Below are 17,631 nucleotides of genomic sequence, written 5' to 3'. Positions count from 1 at the left end.
CAGTATGTGGCATCCCAAATCCACAGCACTCACACAGCATACAGTATGTGGCATCCCAAATCCACAGCACTCACACAGCATACAGTATGTGGCATCCCAAATCCACAGCACTCACACAGCATACAGTATGTGGCATCCCAAATCCACAGCACTCACACAGCATACAGTATGTGGCATCCCAAATCCACAGCACTCACACAGCATACAGTATGTGGCATCTCAAATCCACAGCACTCACACAGCATACAGTATGTGGCATCTCAAATCCACAGCACTCACACAGCATACAGTATGTGGCATCCCAAATCCACAGCACTCACACAGCATAAAGTATGTGGCATCCCAAATCCACTGCACTCATACAGCATACAGTATGTGGCATCCCAAAGCGGTGCCACCTGCATCCCACTTAAACCTCACTTAAATCAGCTGCTGTCAGTGTACGTGGGATAAAAACGGACAGCTAAAATAAACAGGGATTTATTAACAAAAAAACACGAAACAGAACGAAGACAAAACCAGACATGAAGACAATAGGATTCCGCCCTGCACAAGGCAACACGGCTCAATTAAATATACAACACAATCAGAAACATCAGGACCAGGTGTGCAGAAGAGGGGAGGAAGAGACAAGGGTGGGGCAGACACGTGAACACAGAACGTAAACAAAAGCACATGGCCACAGTCCAGGCTGAGTCCTGACAGTAACAACGACCCCAGGTGGTGGTGGGAGCAAGGCACACGGCGAGGCAGGTGGGGGCGCAAGGCACACGGTGAGGCAGGTGGGGGGAGCAAGGCACACGGCGAGGCAGCCAGAGAGGGCCGAGCGACGTCGACAGCCGAACAGGGGGGCAGAGCGACGTCCACAGCCGAACAGGGGGGCCGAGCGAAGTCCACAGCCGAACAAGGGGGCCGAGCCACGTCCACAGCCGAATAGGGGGGCCGAGCGACGTCCACAGCCGAACAGGGGGGGCGAGCGACGTCCACAGCCGAACAAGGGGGTCGAGCGACGTCCACAGCCGAACAGGGGGGTCGAGCGACGTCCACAGCCGAACAGGGGGCCGAGCGACGTCCACAGCCAAACAGGGGGGCCGAGCAATACCCCCGACACACCGCGGCCAGTCCCACCTCTCAGGAACCAGGAAAGGGGAGGGGGGGGAATTAAAATCAGGATAAAAAAATCAACAGAAAAATACATGGGGTAAAACACGGGCCTGCAACACCCCCCACGAACAGGAAGTGGGGCGGCGTCCTCCACGGAAACCTGATGTGAAGCAACACCCCCCACCGGACAGGTGCGGGGCGATGTCACAGGACACCAAAAAAACAAAACAAAACTCGGGCTGGTGACACGGGCCGCAAACGGGAATTGAGGCGGCGCCCCCAGCGGAGAAACCGGAAGCGGAGTGCTGTCCCTCACCAGAAAATGCGGACCGATGTCACCAAAACTGCGAAGTCCAGAAAAAAAAAATCTGACAAGAAAAACAAATGCTCCCAATCAGCCGGTCCAAGTTGCGGCTATCCTGCTGGGTCCTGGTCTGACGGAATCCTTCTGTCAGTGTACGCAGGATAAAAACGGACCCAACTGCAGGATAGCTAAAATAAACTGGGATTTATTAACAAAAAAACACGAAACAGAACGAAGACAAAACCAGACATGAAGACAATAGGATTCCGCGCTGCACAAGGCAACTTGGCTCAATTAAATATACAACACAATCAGAAACATCAGGAACAGGTTTGCAGAAGCAGGGAGGAAGAGACAAGGGCGGAGCAGACACGTGAACACAGATCGTAAACAAAAGCACATGGCCACAGTCCAGGCTGAGTCCTGACAGCTGCTGCAAGTGGTCTCTCTATCCTATGGCTCTCTTATACATTTATGTAGTAAATGTACAGAAAGTAAGGAATGAATCTTATGGCAATGGGGCAAGCTTTAACAGGAAAACAAGGTGGTGTGATACGTCCCATGGACTTTGTTACCACTTCTAGAATTGACAGCATGTCTCAAAGCCTTGTATTCTTCTTATTCCACAGCAATTTTACCACAAGTGCAACAAGTGGTTTGTGAATTCTTGAATGGTCAGAAGGCATGCACTATCTGTATATGACAGCATGGCAGTTCCCCACAGTTCTGACCGCAACAAACAATTTATTTATCAGGGCAGTCGATCAAAAATGTTGTTGTTATAATGCTGTTATAACAAAAGCTCACATACAGGGACTTTTATGGCAGATACTTAACATAAAACTGATAAAAAAGTGGAAAAGTACTTTGTTAGGAAACATGTAAAGTTTATGGAAGGAGCCTCAGATGTAAAAGTCATATAGCTTTGTAAAGTTTTCTAGCACAGGAAATCCCTCAGGACAGTGGTTTATGAAATGCTTTTGTTTCTTTCTTTTTGAGTGTGTTCCATATAAAAAAAATTAAATTGTGTGACGCATTCCTCATTATATAAATTAGACATTATACTAATTGGAAAATCACTGCGATACAGTATAAGCAGATTATAACGGTCCAGACTGTGCAGTAATAGGAAAATAACACACTTCAAGCATTGTAATCTGTATCACACCAAGTCAACATGGAGTATTGTGTGTTATTCCTTAGTTATCACTGATGTTATCACTGATTCTATTGTAGCAGCTATAAACAGTCATCTCACCAACCTCCTGTGAATACAGTGAAGACCTGTAGCTTGAAAAGGCCGTGTGATATTTAAGACTATACTTTAGAACCCTCTACCCTGCCATCAGTGAATAATTTTCTGACCCCATCATTAGTGTTCTCAGTCTATCAGAGATGCAGGAGGAGGTGTTAAAGTCCTAGACAAAACCTTGAATAGTTCCAGTTTACATGGCAACAGAACAGCTTTAATGTGCTTTTGTCCTATCAGGCAAGTTTATGAGACAGAAATATGTGTCTGTGACTGACAGAGTGAACAATCAATGGGTTCAGTATCACTGTAACTCTTAACAGTTAGTCTGACACTGATACATGCATGCACCTTTGCACAAAACACACACACACACACACACACACACACACACACACACACACACACACACACACACACACACACACACACACACACGCACACACACACACACAGTATTTATATCCATGCTTTTTTGTTCCTCTCCAGCTTTCTTATGACATTGTGTGTTTGTGATTGCAGTATGTGCTCAGTCCTTTTGATGGGGAATCATTAACCTCTCCTCTCCACTCCTTTCCTTACCTTTTCCTTCCCTCATTCGTTTAGTGTGTGTATTTGCGTCCATTCTCCAATCCCCATTCTTGTGAGTGAGCAAATAGGTCATGTCATCTTACTTTAATAGGATTAGCTCCTGTAGTCACACAGTCACCCCTTTAGCTCTCACACTGGACACAGTTGTGTGTTAGTAATATCATGACAGTACAGTCCCATCACATTCCAGGAAGTAAGTGAGAGAGAGAGAGAGAGAGAGAGAGAGAGAGAGAGAGAGAGAGAGAGAGAGAGAGAGAGAGAGAGTGTGTGTGTGTGTGTGTGTGTGTGTGTGTGTGTGTGTGTGTGTGTGTGTGTGTGTGTGTATACACGTGTCTGTGCGTCTGGGTGTGTGTGAGCATGTTTAAACAATCCACCATTGAGATTCTCTGCTGTAGGTGTGTGTTACATTTAGACTCTGATTCTGATCCTTTCTGATCCTCTCTCTGCCTCTCTGAACACACACATACAAACAAAGTAGAACCAGCTTTAACATGTTACCAGATGCAGTTTAACCAAATTAGTATATGTGGTGGCTTGGGGCATTGATGTTATATTGATTCTCAGGACACAAGCATAGCAGAAGGTTGTAGTTTTGTCACCAATGAGATTGTCTGAAATGTCACATGGAGAACTGTTCCTGAAATGATGACACTGAGTGACAGGAGCTGCCACTCCAAAAGAAAGATGGTCTGCACTTAAGCAGTCACAGTGATAAGACCTTACAGCATGTCATGTTGTCTGTCTTGCCCTGCTGTATGATGATTGACTTGTATTCTGAAGCACTGTACTTAAACAAACAGCTTCTCATGTTTAGCCTGACTTGACAGGGCCTGGCAAAGGGGAATTCCTCTAATGACTTGGCAAATCCTCACATCTAAAATAAAAAAATCTATCACATAGCCTAAATATAAGAGTGGATGTTATGTAGATATCAGAAGAAGTCAGACATTCTATAATAACGTTCTACACACTATACACTATATACACTAACTTACAGCATATGAGGATTGGAAGGGTATTATCATCTCAAATTGGGACACATCGCTGTTTCCCATGCGATGTCAAATGACGCCAAACACACGTAAGGCGATGCCTCTGGCTGAAAATCTATCACACATTGTGGTCTAATTTAAAAGCCATTTAAATGTACATCAGTGTGTCGTTGACTAACTTGAGTTGTTTTCTCAAACCGTGTCAATGCCTGGTGGCCCTGGCCCTTTGAATATAAGACTATGAGCACACCGATTGCAGTACATATACAGCATTTGGCTACCACATCCCCCACGTGGCACTGCTTCATAATTTTGCATATCCCTAAGTATCAACACAACATGAATCTGAATAGTGCACAAGTATTGCGTTTTTGGGACTTTGGGAATCTCTTCCCACTAATAGAGATATTTACAGTTTTTTCTTTTGAAAACAATTATGATTGACTGCTAGCTTAAAAAAGACTGTGGACATTCAAATAGGAATTTGGACTGTTTACTAAGCACTTGTTTGTTTTTTATTACTACAATTTTTTATACTAACCAAAATGTGTATTACTCTCAAATGGCCAAATAAACGAGTAAACAAGAGTCTGTTTCCACCTCTTAGATATTCAGAGTCATCAAGGACACTGCTATGTGAAAGCCTCCAGTGATTTCTGCTAGTGTGCTACCACACAGGCTGCGATGCCGCTGCTGTCCATTTCAGCACCACACACCTCACGTTTATATCACAATAACACACACACTCACATTCTGAGCTGTCCTGCAGACACCACTCTCTGTCAGCACATAATGAAGTAAGAACAAAGAGACAGTTTACACAAACTACACAAAAGTACTGATCAATTACACATGTGACTGTTTTAATTGGAATCGTTTGAGGGTCTTTCCTTTGGATCTGTGGGATTCTGTGCATGATTACGCACTCTTCAGGTGGAAAGAAGTAACTCTGCTCAAGCTGCTCAAGAATATGTCATGAGGGATTAGAGAGAGAGAAGATTTTGCTTAATCCATCTCCATCTCAGCATAAGTCAGAATCAAGGTCAGACAGCTGCTGCATCATAAAAACACTTCAATATGAGTGTGTGTGTGTGTGTGAGAGAGAGAGAGAGAGAGAGAGAGAGAGAGAGAGAGAGAGAGAGAGAGTGAGAGTGAGAGAGAGAGGGGGGTTTAAAGGCTTTCCTGCCCACACAACAGCACTGCAGAGGTGTGATGCTGAAATCTAAGTGGTCTTTCCACAACTTTAGAGATACCAATCACACACAAACACACTGATGGGTATCACTGGGATTTTTTTGTTGCTACTATTAGACTTGCGTTATGTAAATATATCAATATATGTCTATAAGAAATAGCTATCTGGATGCATCGCATCATGCCATTCAGTTTAAATTTTATAAGCATTTTCGTCCACATAAGCAACATGAGGGTTACATGCCGCCCTTGTTTTACGCTCCGTGGCAATTTTTAAAAAAAGTTCACTCACACTAAAGACTGAAGCAGAAATTACAGTCTCCTATGTACAAAATCGACCTTTCCCCATTCATCTTGTTCCTTTGTAATGTTATAGAACTCTATATAACAACGTAGCTTACAACAGAGGGACATTTATACAGGAAACTAAGATGGAGTGTAATTAATAAATGAGACACAAATGCTGAATTCCATTTTGCCTGCTATCCATCTTTATCATGGTATGTTGAAATGAGTATTCCAAATTATACCCAAAGCGAAGTATTCCAATGATACCTGAAGGTCTACTGTATCTGGGGATTTGTTGTTACATGCAAACTTTTTAAGCTAGAATTGTCCAGAACTTTTTGCACAGGGGTATATTTTAGAGTCTAGATAGAGTTTTGATATGTAGAGTATATTTTAGATAGGTAAACATGAAATGTGAAAATAAAGTAAATGGTAAATTAAATTATATAGTATAAAATATATATATAATAATAATGAACAGCTGAAATGAAACAAGAAGTTTTTTTTTTTTACATGTGTGACAGTATGATTGTGTGTAACAAGGCAGCAGTGGTTTCTTCTGAGTATGTCCTGGTATTTGTGTAGTCAAATTTGTTGACGACACAAACGACGCTTTAGGACTCACATTTGTCACGAAGTGACACGGTGAGACAAAGGCGAGTGAGGATCCAAATGCAGTTTAAAGGTTTTTACTAAACAAAACACAAACAAACAGGCAGGCAACGCAGAACAAACAGGAAACGGGAACATGGACATGCACACACCAACAACGACCAACAACATTGAAGTGAACAGACAGAGTATATATGGTGAACGAGAACCAATCACAAAACAGAGACAGACAAGGACTAAGACAAAACACCTGGGGAAGAGAATGAATGTAATTAGTGTCCATGGTAACAGATAGGTGGGCGGGGTCAACAATTAACATCAGGGAGAGACGGCAGACAGAAACAAGGGGAAAACACAGACAGACACATTACAACATTTAGGGACTTACTAAACTCACTTGGGCTCAAACAAAACATCACTAGTGCAACTCATCAACGTAACCACACATTAGATTTAATAATATCACACAGAATAGAAGTCACTGATATAGATATCATACCTCAAAGTGATGACATCACAGACCATTACCTCATAATGTACACACTACCTATAGAACAGACTAACTATGTCTCACCACGTTATCGACTCGGTAGAACCATTATTCCGAGCACCAAAGACAGATTCACAAATAACCTGCCTGATCTGTCTGGACTTCTTACTGTACCCTCAAACACAAACGACCTAGATGTAATGACTAACAGCATAGACGCTATATTCACTAGCACATTAGACACTGTTGCCCCAGTCAGATTACAGAAGGTTAGAGATAAAACACTTGCACCATGGTATAATAGTCATACTCACACCCTCAAGAGGAAGACCCGTAACCTCGAACGGAAATGGAGAAAAACTAAATTAGAGGTTTTTAGAATTGCGTATTAGGACAGTATGTTCAGCTACAAACAGGCTCTAAAAGCTGCTAGGGCTGAGCACCTGAGCAAACTCATAGAAAATAACCAGAACAATCCCAGGTTTTTATTTAGCACAGTGGCTAGTTTAACAAAAAATCAGAAATCCTCGTTTAGGTTACGTCCCAAAGTCTTTTAAGTTGGCAGTTATTAGGCCACTCATCAAAAAACCTAACTTAGATCCTTATGAACTATCAAATTACAGACCTATCTCACACCTTCCGTTTATGTCTAAAATACTTGAAAAGGTTGTGTCTGTTCAACTGAGCTCCTTCTTACAGGAGAGCAATATCCTTGAAGAGTTTCAGTCAGGTTTCAGGCCCCATCATAGCACAGAAACTGCACTTGTTAAAGTTACAAACGACTTGTTCTTAGCTTCGGACCAAGACTGTATGTCACTATTAGTTCTACTTGACCTTAGTGCTGCATTCGACACTATAGACCACAACATTCTTCTAGATCGCTTACAAAATTACACAGGTATTCATGGACAGGCTTTAAGTTGGTTTAGATCCTACCTGTCAGACCGATACCATTTTGTAGAATTAAATGGTGAATGCTCCAGTTTACTACCAGTTAATTATGGGGTCCCTCAAGGATCAGTTCTAGGACCTCTGCTTTTCTCTATATACATGCTTCCATTAGGGAACATTATTAGAAGACATGGGATTAGTTTCCATTGTTATGCTGATGACACACAGTTATATATCTCATCAAAACCAGATGAAATAGCCACAGTGTCCGAATTAACTCAGTGCCTTAGAGAGATAAAAGACTGGATGAGCTGCAACTTTCTATTGTTAAACTCCGATAAGACAGAAATACTACTCATAGGTCCAAAAACCATTGCACAGAAACTCTCACAACTTAACTCCCATTTAGAGGGATGTACTGTTACTAGTAGCTCGACAGTGAAAGACCTCGGTGTTATATTAGACAGTAACTTGTCTTTTAAAAATCATATCGCTCATACTACCAAAACAGCCTTCTTCCACCTTAGAAACATTGCCAAGCTGAGAAACATCCTGTCTGTATCTGATGCTGAGAAGCTAGTTCATGTCTTCATGACCTCTAGACTGGACTATTGTAATGCATTACGAGGTGGTTGTCCTGCATCTTTAATAAATGGGTTAGAGTTAGTCCAAAATGCAGCTGCCAGAGTTCTCACTAGGACAAGAAAGTATGACCATATAACCCCAATTTTATCATCTCTACACTGGCTACCTGTTAAGTTTAGAATTGATTACAAACTGCTGCTACTTACGTGCAAGGCTCTTAATGGTTTAGCTCCCATGTATCTAACTAGTCTTCTAACACGTTACAATCCTTCACGCTCTCTGAGATCACAAAACTCAGGACTTCTGGTAGTTCCCAGAATATCTAAGTCTACTAAAGGTGGTAGAGCGTTTTCTTATTTAGCTCCCAAACTTTGGAATAGTCTTCCTGATAGTGTTCGGGGCTCAGACACACTTTCCCAGTTTAAACGTAGATTAAAAACTCATCTATTTAGTCAGGCGTACACATAATACATCCCATAATATCATGCACCAGTACATCAGACCTGCACATTTTTATGAACAGCAGATATGTTAATCCCTTTCCACTGCTTCTCTCTTTGTACCCATCCCGAGGCATCCAGACACTGTACCAGCTCCCAACGTCCTCTGTGGGACGAAGCCTTTGGACGTCCACTGAGCCGAGGCCGACTCTAAGAATCCTGAGACATCTCCAGTTAGACTTTGTGGTACTGAGGAGATCAGAAGTCCTTGACCCTTACACCAATACAACATTTAACTGACTGTATATTACAATCACACCCCCAGTGTCACCCATATGAGGATGGGTTCCCCCTTGAGTCCGGTTCCTCTCAAGGTTTCTTCCTTTACCAATTTAAGGGAGTTTTTCCTTGCCACTGCTGCCTGAGTCATCTCAGACTTGCTCATAGGGGAATAAATACATACACACTGTGAACTATATACATCTAATAATAATCTAGAATTTTTATTCTGTTAATTCTTATTTCTTTTATTATTTGTTAATTCCTTTATCATTAATTATGTTTACCTTCTGCTCTATGTTTATGTTCTGTAAAGCTGCTTTGAGACAATGTCTATTGTAAAAAGCGCTATACAAATAAACTTTTACTTATTTTGTATAGTAAAAGCTCTGATGAAAAATCTTAAATCAAATAAGTATTTGCTTATTACCCTGTGGTTCAATCCAGCATCAGTTCTTACACTTGTAAGTCAGGGATTTTAGCTCTTGGGCTAGTTTTGTTCCATTCATTATTAGAATTTAAACAGGTAGTATCTCTAAAAGCATAAAAAAAGTACACTTTTAACTTATAATTAAAATTTTGATTTGTCAAAACAGGTTAAATTTAAGTGTAGTGTTGCCATTGCTCTAATAGTACGTAAAAAGCCAGACACAGCCAGTGTGGACTGACTGAGATGTGGACAGAGACAGCAGGACCGTGAGCGTGATCTGAAGACTAATAACTAGAGATTTATATTGTGTTAATAATTCTTGTTATGTATTGACACCTGACTGTAAACACTTTCCTTATACCTGGTTTGATTTTGAGCTCAGATTACTGTCTCAGTGTAGTCATGTGTTCCCTGTGTCTATGTGTGTCTTCTCTGGGATCTCTGCTTTCCACCAACTCCCTTAAACATGCCAGCAGGTGATTTAGCCCCTAGGTATGAATAAGAGTTTGTATGGTGCCATGGCCCTGAACCAGGATAAAGAGCTTCCTGGTGATGAAGAGGAATGACTAAACGTATATGATACAAGAAATATCTAATTGTCACCTGCTCCTGAACAGGTCTCTTATTAATTGTTAAGCATCAGCATTGAGAAGGAGGAGACCAGATTACTAATGTAATGCAGTCAGGCATTACATTAAGAATAGGGTTTATACTGGGGTCCTGATGTGAGTGCATGTGATCTTCTTGATGTCATTTTCTCCTGCCCAATTTGTAGGCAAAAAAAATCCCAACTTGTAGACAAAAAGCAGCATGTAGCAGTTTGAAAGTAACTCAGCTCAGTGGCAGGAGAGAGAGAGAGAGAGAGAGAGAGAGAGAGAGAGAGAGAGAGAGAGAGAGAGAGAGAGAGAGAGAGTGAGTGTGAGTGTGAGAGATAGATAGAGAGAGAGAGAGAGAGAGAGAGAAGGGAGGTGTGAGAGAGAGAGGGAGAGAGAGAGATAGAGCGTGAGAGAGAGTTGGTGAATGAGTGAGAGAGAGATGAAGCAGTAGCTAATGTCATGTTTCCGTAATTTATGTCAGAAACCATTAACTCTGCTGGGCTTCCATTTGGAATCTCAAAGTCTTTTCTTTTTACACATAATGAGAGGGAGAGAAACTGAAAAAGGGAGTGAAAGAAAGCGAAAGGGAAAAATCATATTTTCATCATAAAAATCATCATACATGTGCATAAAATCATATTTTGTCATGTAGGTCGATGTGTATAGACACAAAGTCTTCTCTCTCTCTCTCTCTCTCTCTCTCTCTCTCTCTCTCACACTCTCTCTCTCCCCCTTTCTGTACCCCCCTCTCTCTCCCTCTGTCTCTCTATATCTCTCTCTCTCTGCCTCACTCTCTCTCTCTCTCTCTCTCTCTCTCTCTCTCTCTCTCTCTCTCTCTCTCTGGGTGATTATGTGGTTAGGGGAGGACAGTGTGAGTTTGATGGTTTGTAAAGAAACGGCGGTTGCAGGTTGTCTTAAATCACACCCGCACTGATGCAATGTCTCCCACACACACACTCACATACACATGCATACAACCCCCGCTCTGCTCCGACTGAATCATTGCAGTGTCTCTTGATGGTTTACCGGGGGACACAAGCAGGGATTTCCTTACAGAGAAGATCTGGTTGCCTGCTAGGGATGATGGGCTGTATCGCCCTCGTAATTACACAAGCTGCTCAGGCCATCTCACACACACACATGCGCACACACACTGCTGCAGAGAGAGAGAGAGAGAGAGAGAGAGAGAGAGAGAGAGAGAGAGAGGGAGGGGTGAGACAGTAGTGATTAAGTATATGCTGCAGCAAGGGCTGTCTAAATGCTGAGAGCTCTGGATCATAAATATGACCTTCACTACATTTTCTACATACAGAGAGCTGTGTGTGTGTGTGTGTGTGTGTGTGTGTGTGTGTGTGTGTGTGTGTGTGTGTGTGTGTGTGTGTGTGCGTGTGTGTGTGCGTGCGTGTGTGTGTGTACGTACTGTATGTATATACTGTATGTATGGATTTTTTTTCTTGTCCCATCTCTGGAAAGTAATTTTCTAATCAACCAAGTGAGAGTCCCACTGTGGGTGTGTGTGCTCACTCAGCTCTTTTAATATTACACCACAAACATGAAAGGGGGAAGTGTCGTCGCAGCCTTTAGCTAAACAAGCCTTTTGTGTGCTTTTAAAACATTCACCGCACACTCACTGCACTATGTGTTCAGCATGTTTGCTCTATTTTGTTGCTGTTAAATATAGACCTTATGGATGGAATAGGGCATCACTAAAAACTGTAAAATGACCTTTTGAGAGATGCGACAGTGTTGATGTTGACAGATATTTCAACGTTACAGCGTGTACAGTTTTGTGGAGACTATTGGCTACTACATGATTCAAGGCTTTTGAGTTTTATTTGGACATTGTTGCATTGCTTAATCTAATGTTAGTTCTTAGATATAACACTTTTATATGTAAATGTCACAGCATTTACTTCATCACAAGGAGCTTATAAAAGGAACATAATTTACTGTTCACGAGCCTCATTCGAAGTAAGGATGGGTAAAATAATAATAATGATATTGTGAAATTATGTCACGCTTCTAAGAGGTCTTGTATTGAGGTATTGTTTTTTTTTAGATACGTATTTTTTGTATGATAGAAATGACAAACTCTGAAGTAGCTAATCCGATGTTAAAATATCGTACCGAATCTTTACAAACTGATATTTAAAAATCTATTTTAAAAAAATCACTCCTTTCTTTGTGATGAAGCATGTTCTCATATTTGCATAATGACACAGACGGCGGGTTTATGGGTAATTTCAGCACACAGAATCACCCAGACACAGAGACTCATGCACACAGTCTCATCATCCTAACAGTGCATTTTGCACATCGACCCTGCTGTACACCAGCTAGTGTTAAGGCAATTGCTGATTGCTTGATGGGGGTAAGTGTGTCTGGTTGTGATGAGACATTGTGATCTTTCGTCTGCGGGATTTCATCGAGGGCATCAGAGTAATGATGCTGCTATGATTTCATCTGGCCGCGAATGTGGCATCACGTTGATGCAGTGCTAATATGAGCATAAAGCATCTGGAAAGTGCTGATATGCAGCAAGTTGAGAAAGAGAGAGAGAGAGAGGAGAGGGAGAGAGAAAGAGAGGGAGAGGGAGGTGTTGACTTGAAGTTACTCACATCAGCATGGGCAAAAAATGCATTCTCACTCATAACTATATTTTATTTATGTTTGGTTGTATAACTCTATAACTATATCCATAACAACTTAATGTTTTTGAAAATCCACTGAAAAGAAAATCCAATCTGTCCCCATTACATTCACATGTAATGCGTTTGGCAGGTGCCCTAATCCAAAGTGACTCGCAGAAGTGCTTTGAGATCACTACTGGTTCACTAGGTCATGGATAAAGAATCTGAATCAGTCTAAAAAAATCATTTGGGGGTATTGTGGTAAGAAATGCACACAGGGAACACTTTTTTCAGTACCTCAGGAAGAGGTAGGTCTTGTCTCAGCTGTTCAGACATTCCATCATGTTCATTTCAATCAAGTCTTGCTCCCTGCCTTCCTTGTACCCTGAGAAATGGTGGGACTAATCCAACAATACTCCAGTGTCATAAAAGCTTTAACGTAGATTGTTTCCTGTCTGTTTTTGGCTTTGTGGATAAGCAGCAGTGTATTGAATCTGATGCAGGCAGCTACAGGAAGCCGCTGGAGGGATCATAGCTATGGGATGGTGTGGGAGAACTTAGAAAGGTTGATTAGTCATGCAGCTGCATTCGGTATCAGTTGCAGAGGATGCTTAGAGTGAGGTGCAGTCCCAAAATGACAAGGAACAGAACAAGCACCTGAGTGACCTGTGAGGATGGAAATAGACGAAAACTTCTGATGTTGTCAAGGACAAATCTGCATAAGCATGTCAGATTAGCAGTGTGAGACGAAAAGGACAATTCTTTGTCCATGGTTACCTCACATGACCGAGGCAAACCATTGCCATGCTGTGCCATGAACTCCAAGACTCACAAGGACAGACAAGAGAGTCTTGAGGACTGATGAGAGTTTGACTGATGTAGCAGTTTTTCTGAAATGTGCTGCTTTAAAGCAGAAGGTTTTGGAGGTTGTTTTGTGAGAGATACAGAGACAGGATTTCTTTAGGCAGTTCATTTGAGGATCATAGAAAGAAAATACAGATGTATTTCCAGTCTGAAGTTGCTGTGCACACACACACACACACACACACACACACACACACACACACACACACACACACACACACACACACACACACACACACACACACACACACACACACACTCAGAGGCCTGATTTCTTGTCAATAGGCCAGAGGTCACACTCAAACCTGTCCCTTGGTGATTTAGCAGCTAATAATGCTCTGTGTTATGAGAGGTATAAATCCTTATAGATGCATGCACTGGAAATCATTCTTAATCAGTCTTTATGTTCCTGCCAAATATCATTGACCCGTGTTTCAAAATTGAAAGCCAATGACACAAGGAGGCAAAATGAAAGCCTAAAGATTTATGAAAGCAGTAGCAGAGAGATGTGCAATTTTAAAATTTTATTATTTTAAAAATCTGAGTTTATAACACTGACAGTCGATGTAAGCCCAAAAGAATTGCAGCCTGCATGGTTTCGTGTGTTGAACGTTCATATCAGTGATTTCTTGTGTTGGGTTCGTGAATATAATGTAATAGATCTGTAATATAATAATAATGTAGTATATCTGTAAATATTATAAACATGCACACAAAGTTTAATTAATTAATCCTGTCAGATTCTTTCACCTTTCACTGAACTCCAAAGATTAATATTGTGTGTGTGTGTGTGTGTGTGTGTGTGTGTGTGTGTGTGTGTGTGTGTGTGTGTGTGTGTGTGTGTGTGTGTGTGTGTGTGTGTGTGTGTGTGTGTGTGTGTGTGTGTGTGTTCTATTCGGTGTGCGGGCAAGTCGTGGAATAATGGTTAGAGAGTCTGACTCGTAATCCTAAGGTTGTGGGTTCGAATCTCGTGCCGGCCATGACTGAGGTGCCCTTGAGCAAGGCACCGAACCCCCCAACTGCTCCCCGGGTGCTGCAGCATAAATGGCTGCCCACTGTGTGTGGTGTGTGCGTGTGTGTTGCTTAAAGAACAATAACTTCACTGATTTATATATGTCAACCAAATTTTTTAATTATTAAAAAACAGTATTGAGACTAAAACGGAGAGCAAAAATCTTTAAATATTTAATCATTGTAAAGCTTTATTGTAATTTATTAATATTAATTAAACTGCTTTCAGTCTTTTTTTTAAATCATTTTTAATGCCATTTTGTATTATAATGTGTAATGTAAGATAAAGATCATGATCATATAAAAAGCATATTATGGCATAATGTTATTGCAATATCAATCTTAAATCATTACATTGCTCTTCTCTATTGCTTAGTCTTAAATATTTTCATCAAACCACTTAATTCTGCTTTACCTGGTGTCAGAATCTAAAGTTGAGACTTGAACATGAGTCAATGAGTCATGGATTAAACTGACTACATCTAACAGGAACAACAAAAAAAAACACTCCTATGCTTTTTTGTTATTTGCTGTTTACAGTTTTGTTTTTGACACTGATGACAGCGGTAATTGATGGTGTGTGGTTTTAATTTAATTTTTTTATTTATTAGGATGATGAGGTGGTGTTACAGTGTTCGGCTACACTGCATAAGGAGCAGCAGAAGCTCTGTCTGGCTGCCGAGGGCTTTGGGAACAGACTCTGCTTTCTGGAGTCCACCTCTAATTCAAAGGTAACTATTTCTCTCCACTTTATTTAAATGATTTTTCTTAATCATACAGTGCCTGAATGTCTGACCATTACTAGCATTGTCCGTCCGACCAGTTATTTCTATTTGGTTTGTATTAACTCTTAACTAGCTTACCATATGTTAGTTATTATATTATATTTTCTACCTATCACTTTTTTTAGTCTAGTCGGTTAGGTTTCCAGGCAACCAACCTACAGGACTAGACAACACAATGCTGAGTTTGTCTTTCAGCTCTGTCTAGAAAAAATGGATTAAATGGATGGACTGCTCAGAATTTCTGTTGGAATATGTGTGTGTGTGCATGTGCGTTTGTGTCTGTGTGCATGTGTGTGTGTGCAAGTGCGTGTGCGTGTGCGTGTGTGTGCATGTGTGTGTGCATGTGTGTGCGCATGTGTGTGTGTGTGTGTGTGTGTGTGTGTGTGTGTGTGTGTGTGTGTGTGTGTGTGTGTGTGTGTGTGTGTTTGTTCTGTGATGGACTGGTGCCCAGGGTGTATTCCAGCCTCTATCCAGGTCCACCACCTCCCTGACCAAGATAAAGTGATTACTTAAGATCAACTGGAGATATGCTGCTAATGTAGTTTAGAAAATACAGAAACCACATTTCATCTAAAACTGTTCAATAATAAGAACAAATGAAGGACTAGATAGAAGGAGGGAGTGACAATAGATCAGGGAGGAATTATGAGAATTTCAGTTTTCTTGACTTCTGCTTAAAGTCCATCATGGCACATCCTTTATCCTCAGTACACAAATCAATAAAAGCAACTGGAAAGGGGTCGGCCTGGTACAGGAGGATAAATCCCCTCTTCGTAATAAGAACAAAGATTATCTAAATAATGTTTCTTGTTGAAAATTGTCACACAAGCAAATGTTACAGATCTCAGCTAATATGAGATCACTTTTACAATGAAGGAAGGCCTGAGATGTTTTATGATTTAGTTTAGAATGGGTTCATTAATGCAAAGTTTACATGGGCTGTTGACCAATCAGTGTGTTATTAAACATAAATCATTTAAATGAATGGATTCAAAAAGAATCCTCCAAAAAAAAAAAAAAATCAGAAATATTAACATCCTAATTAGCCCTATGTACATGAGAGAGAATATAATTTAAATATTATGATACAATAAACTGGCTAGATGAATTTGCTATTCCTTTTTTTCCATTTGACTTTCATAATGACCTCTATCTCTGCTTATACAATAGTCTGCACCAGCAGTGGCAGTAGCATACAGAGCATGAAGTTCCCAAGTGGGAACCCAACTGCATTGAAGCATGCTTACTTAATAGTAAATCAGGAGGAAGCTTTACAGCACACATGTCAAACATAAAGCCTGCAAGTTTGTTTCATTTGTTAACTCTTAACATTATTCAGGTGAGCCTTTGCACAGAAAAATATGTAGATGTAGAAAAATGATGATTGTTTTGCTGATCGGTACAAAGTGGGGACCCCTTTTGCATTTGACGTGGATGTCAGACAGCTGTAGGAGCAGTGATGTCACTAGTTTGTTAACATTTATGGCACAATTATATCGTAAAACAATATGTGCATGTTGTTAAGTAAGATTCACTTTTCAAAATTTTACAGTGGTTCAGTTTGTTGTCAGTAAAAACATTTAACAGGATGAAATGTAATTGTTTATTAGATTCAGCATCGTCTCATGTCAACATTGTCTCGTGACATTAAACTTTTTTTAAACTATCTGTATATGTCTTTTATTGTGGCTTTAGTGTATCGTTACATGTCTAGCGTTTACTTAAAATAACACCAGGAGACATCAGACCTGACACCGAATGAACTGATTAAACGAGTGTTTGAAGTGATCCCTCTTTCACCATCTCCTGGTTACTGAACTGACGTCTGAAACGTCGCTCTGTTTCCAGAATGTTCCTCCAGACCTGTCGATATGCACATTTGTGCTGGAGCAGTCGTTATCCGTGCGTGCTCTTCAGGAGATGTTGGCCAACACAGAGGAAAAGGCAGAAGGGGTAAGTGACAACCAGCATGCTAATTGCCCCTGACTCTGCTGGGCAACATAACCTGACTCTACCCTCTTATACATTCTCTTCTAGTCTATATCCCCTTCTCAAAAACACATTAATCACCCAGGATACGCTGGTTGGCAAAAGGTCTAAAGGTGTTTTGTTCTGTTTTAATCCATATTCACTAAATGTAAATAAATAATACATAAATAAATATAAGCAGTTACAAAGCAGTTCAGTTTCATGTTAATTCTATTGCTCTTTTAAACATGTTTTTTAATAATTGCCTTGTTATTGGTCACTTGGACCAGTTGCTGCCGTTTGACTTAAAAGGACAAGGTAAACTATG

General features: G+C 40.9%; 1 protein-coding gene across 7 annotated transcripts in view; it reads left to right on the top strand.

Annotated features, from left to right (window-relative positions):
• ryr2a (ryanodine receptor 2a (cardiac)) overlaps positions 1 to 17,631 on the top strand; it is a 160,382-nt gene that overhangs the window by 37,752 nt on the left and 104,999 nt on the right. For all 7 annotated transcript variants that reach the window (XM_047817486.1, XM_047817485.1, XM_047817484.1 and 4 more), the window contains exons 2-3: positions 15,162 to 15,281; positions 17,184 to 17,288. In XM_047817486.1, coding sequence (XP_047673442.1) covers positions 15,162 to 15,281; positions 17,184 to 17,288 — 225 coding nt within the window. The remainder of the gene's footprint in view (positions 1 to 15,161; positions 15,282 to 17,183; positions 17,289 to 17,631) is intronic.

The sequence above is a fragment of the Tachysurus fulvidraco genome, chromosome 8 (assembly GCF_022655615.1).
Source record: "Tachysurus fulvidraco isolate hzauxx_2018 chromosome 8, HZAU_PFXX_2.0, whole genome shotgun sequence".
Classification (NCBI taxonomy): Eukaryota; Metazoa; Chordata; class Actinopteri; order Siluriformes; family Bagridae; genus Tachysurus; species Tachysurus fulvidraco.
The sequence above is the reverse complement of the archived record's forward strand: the minus strand, read 5'-3'. Positions and strand labels throughout refer to the sequence as shown.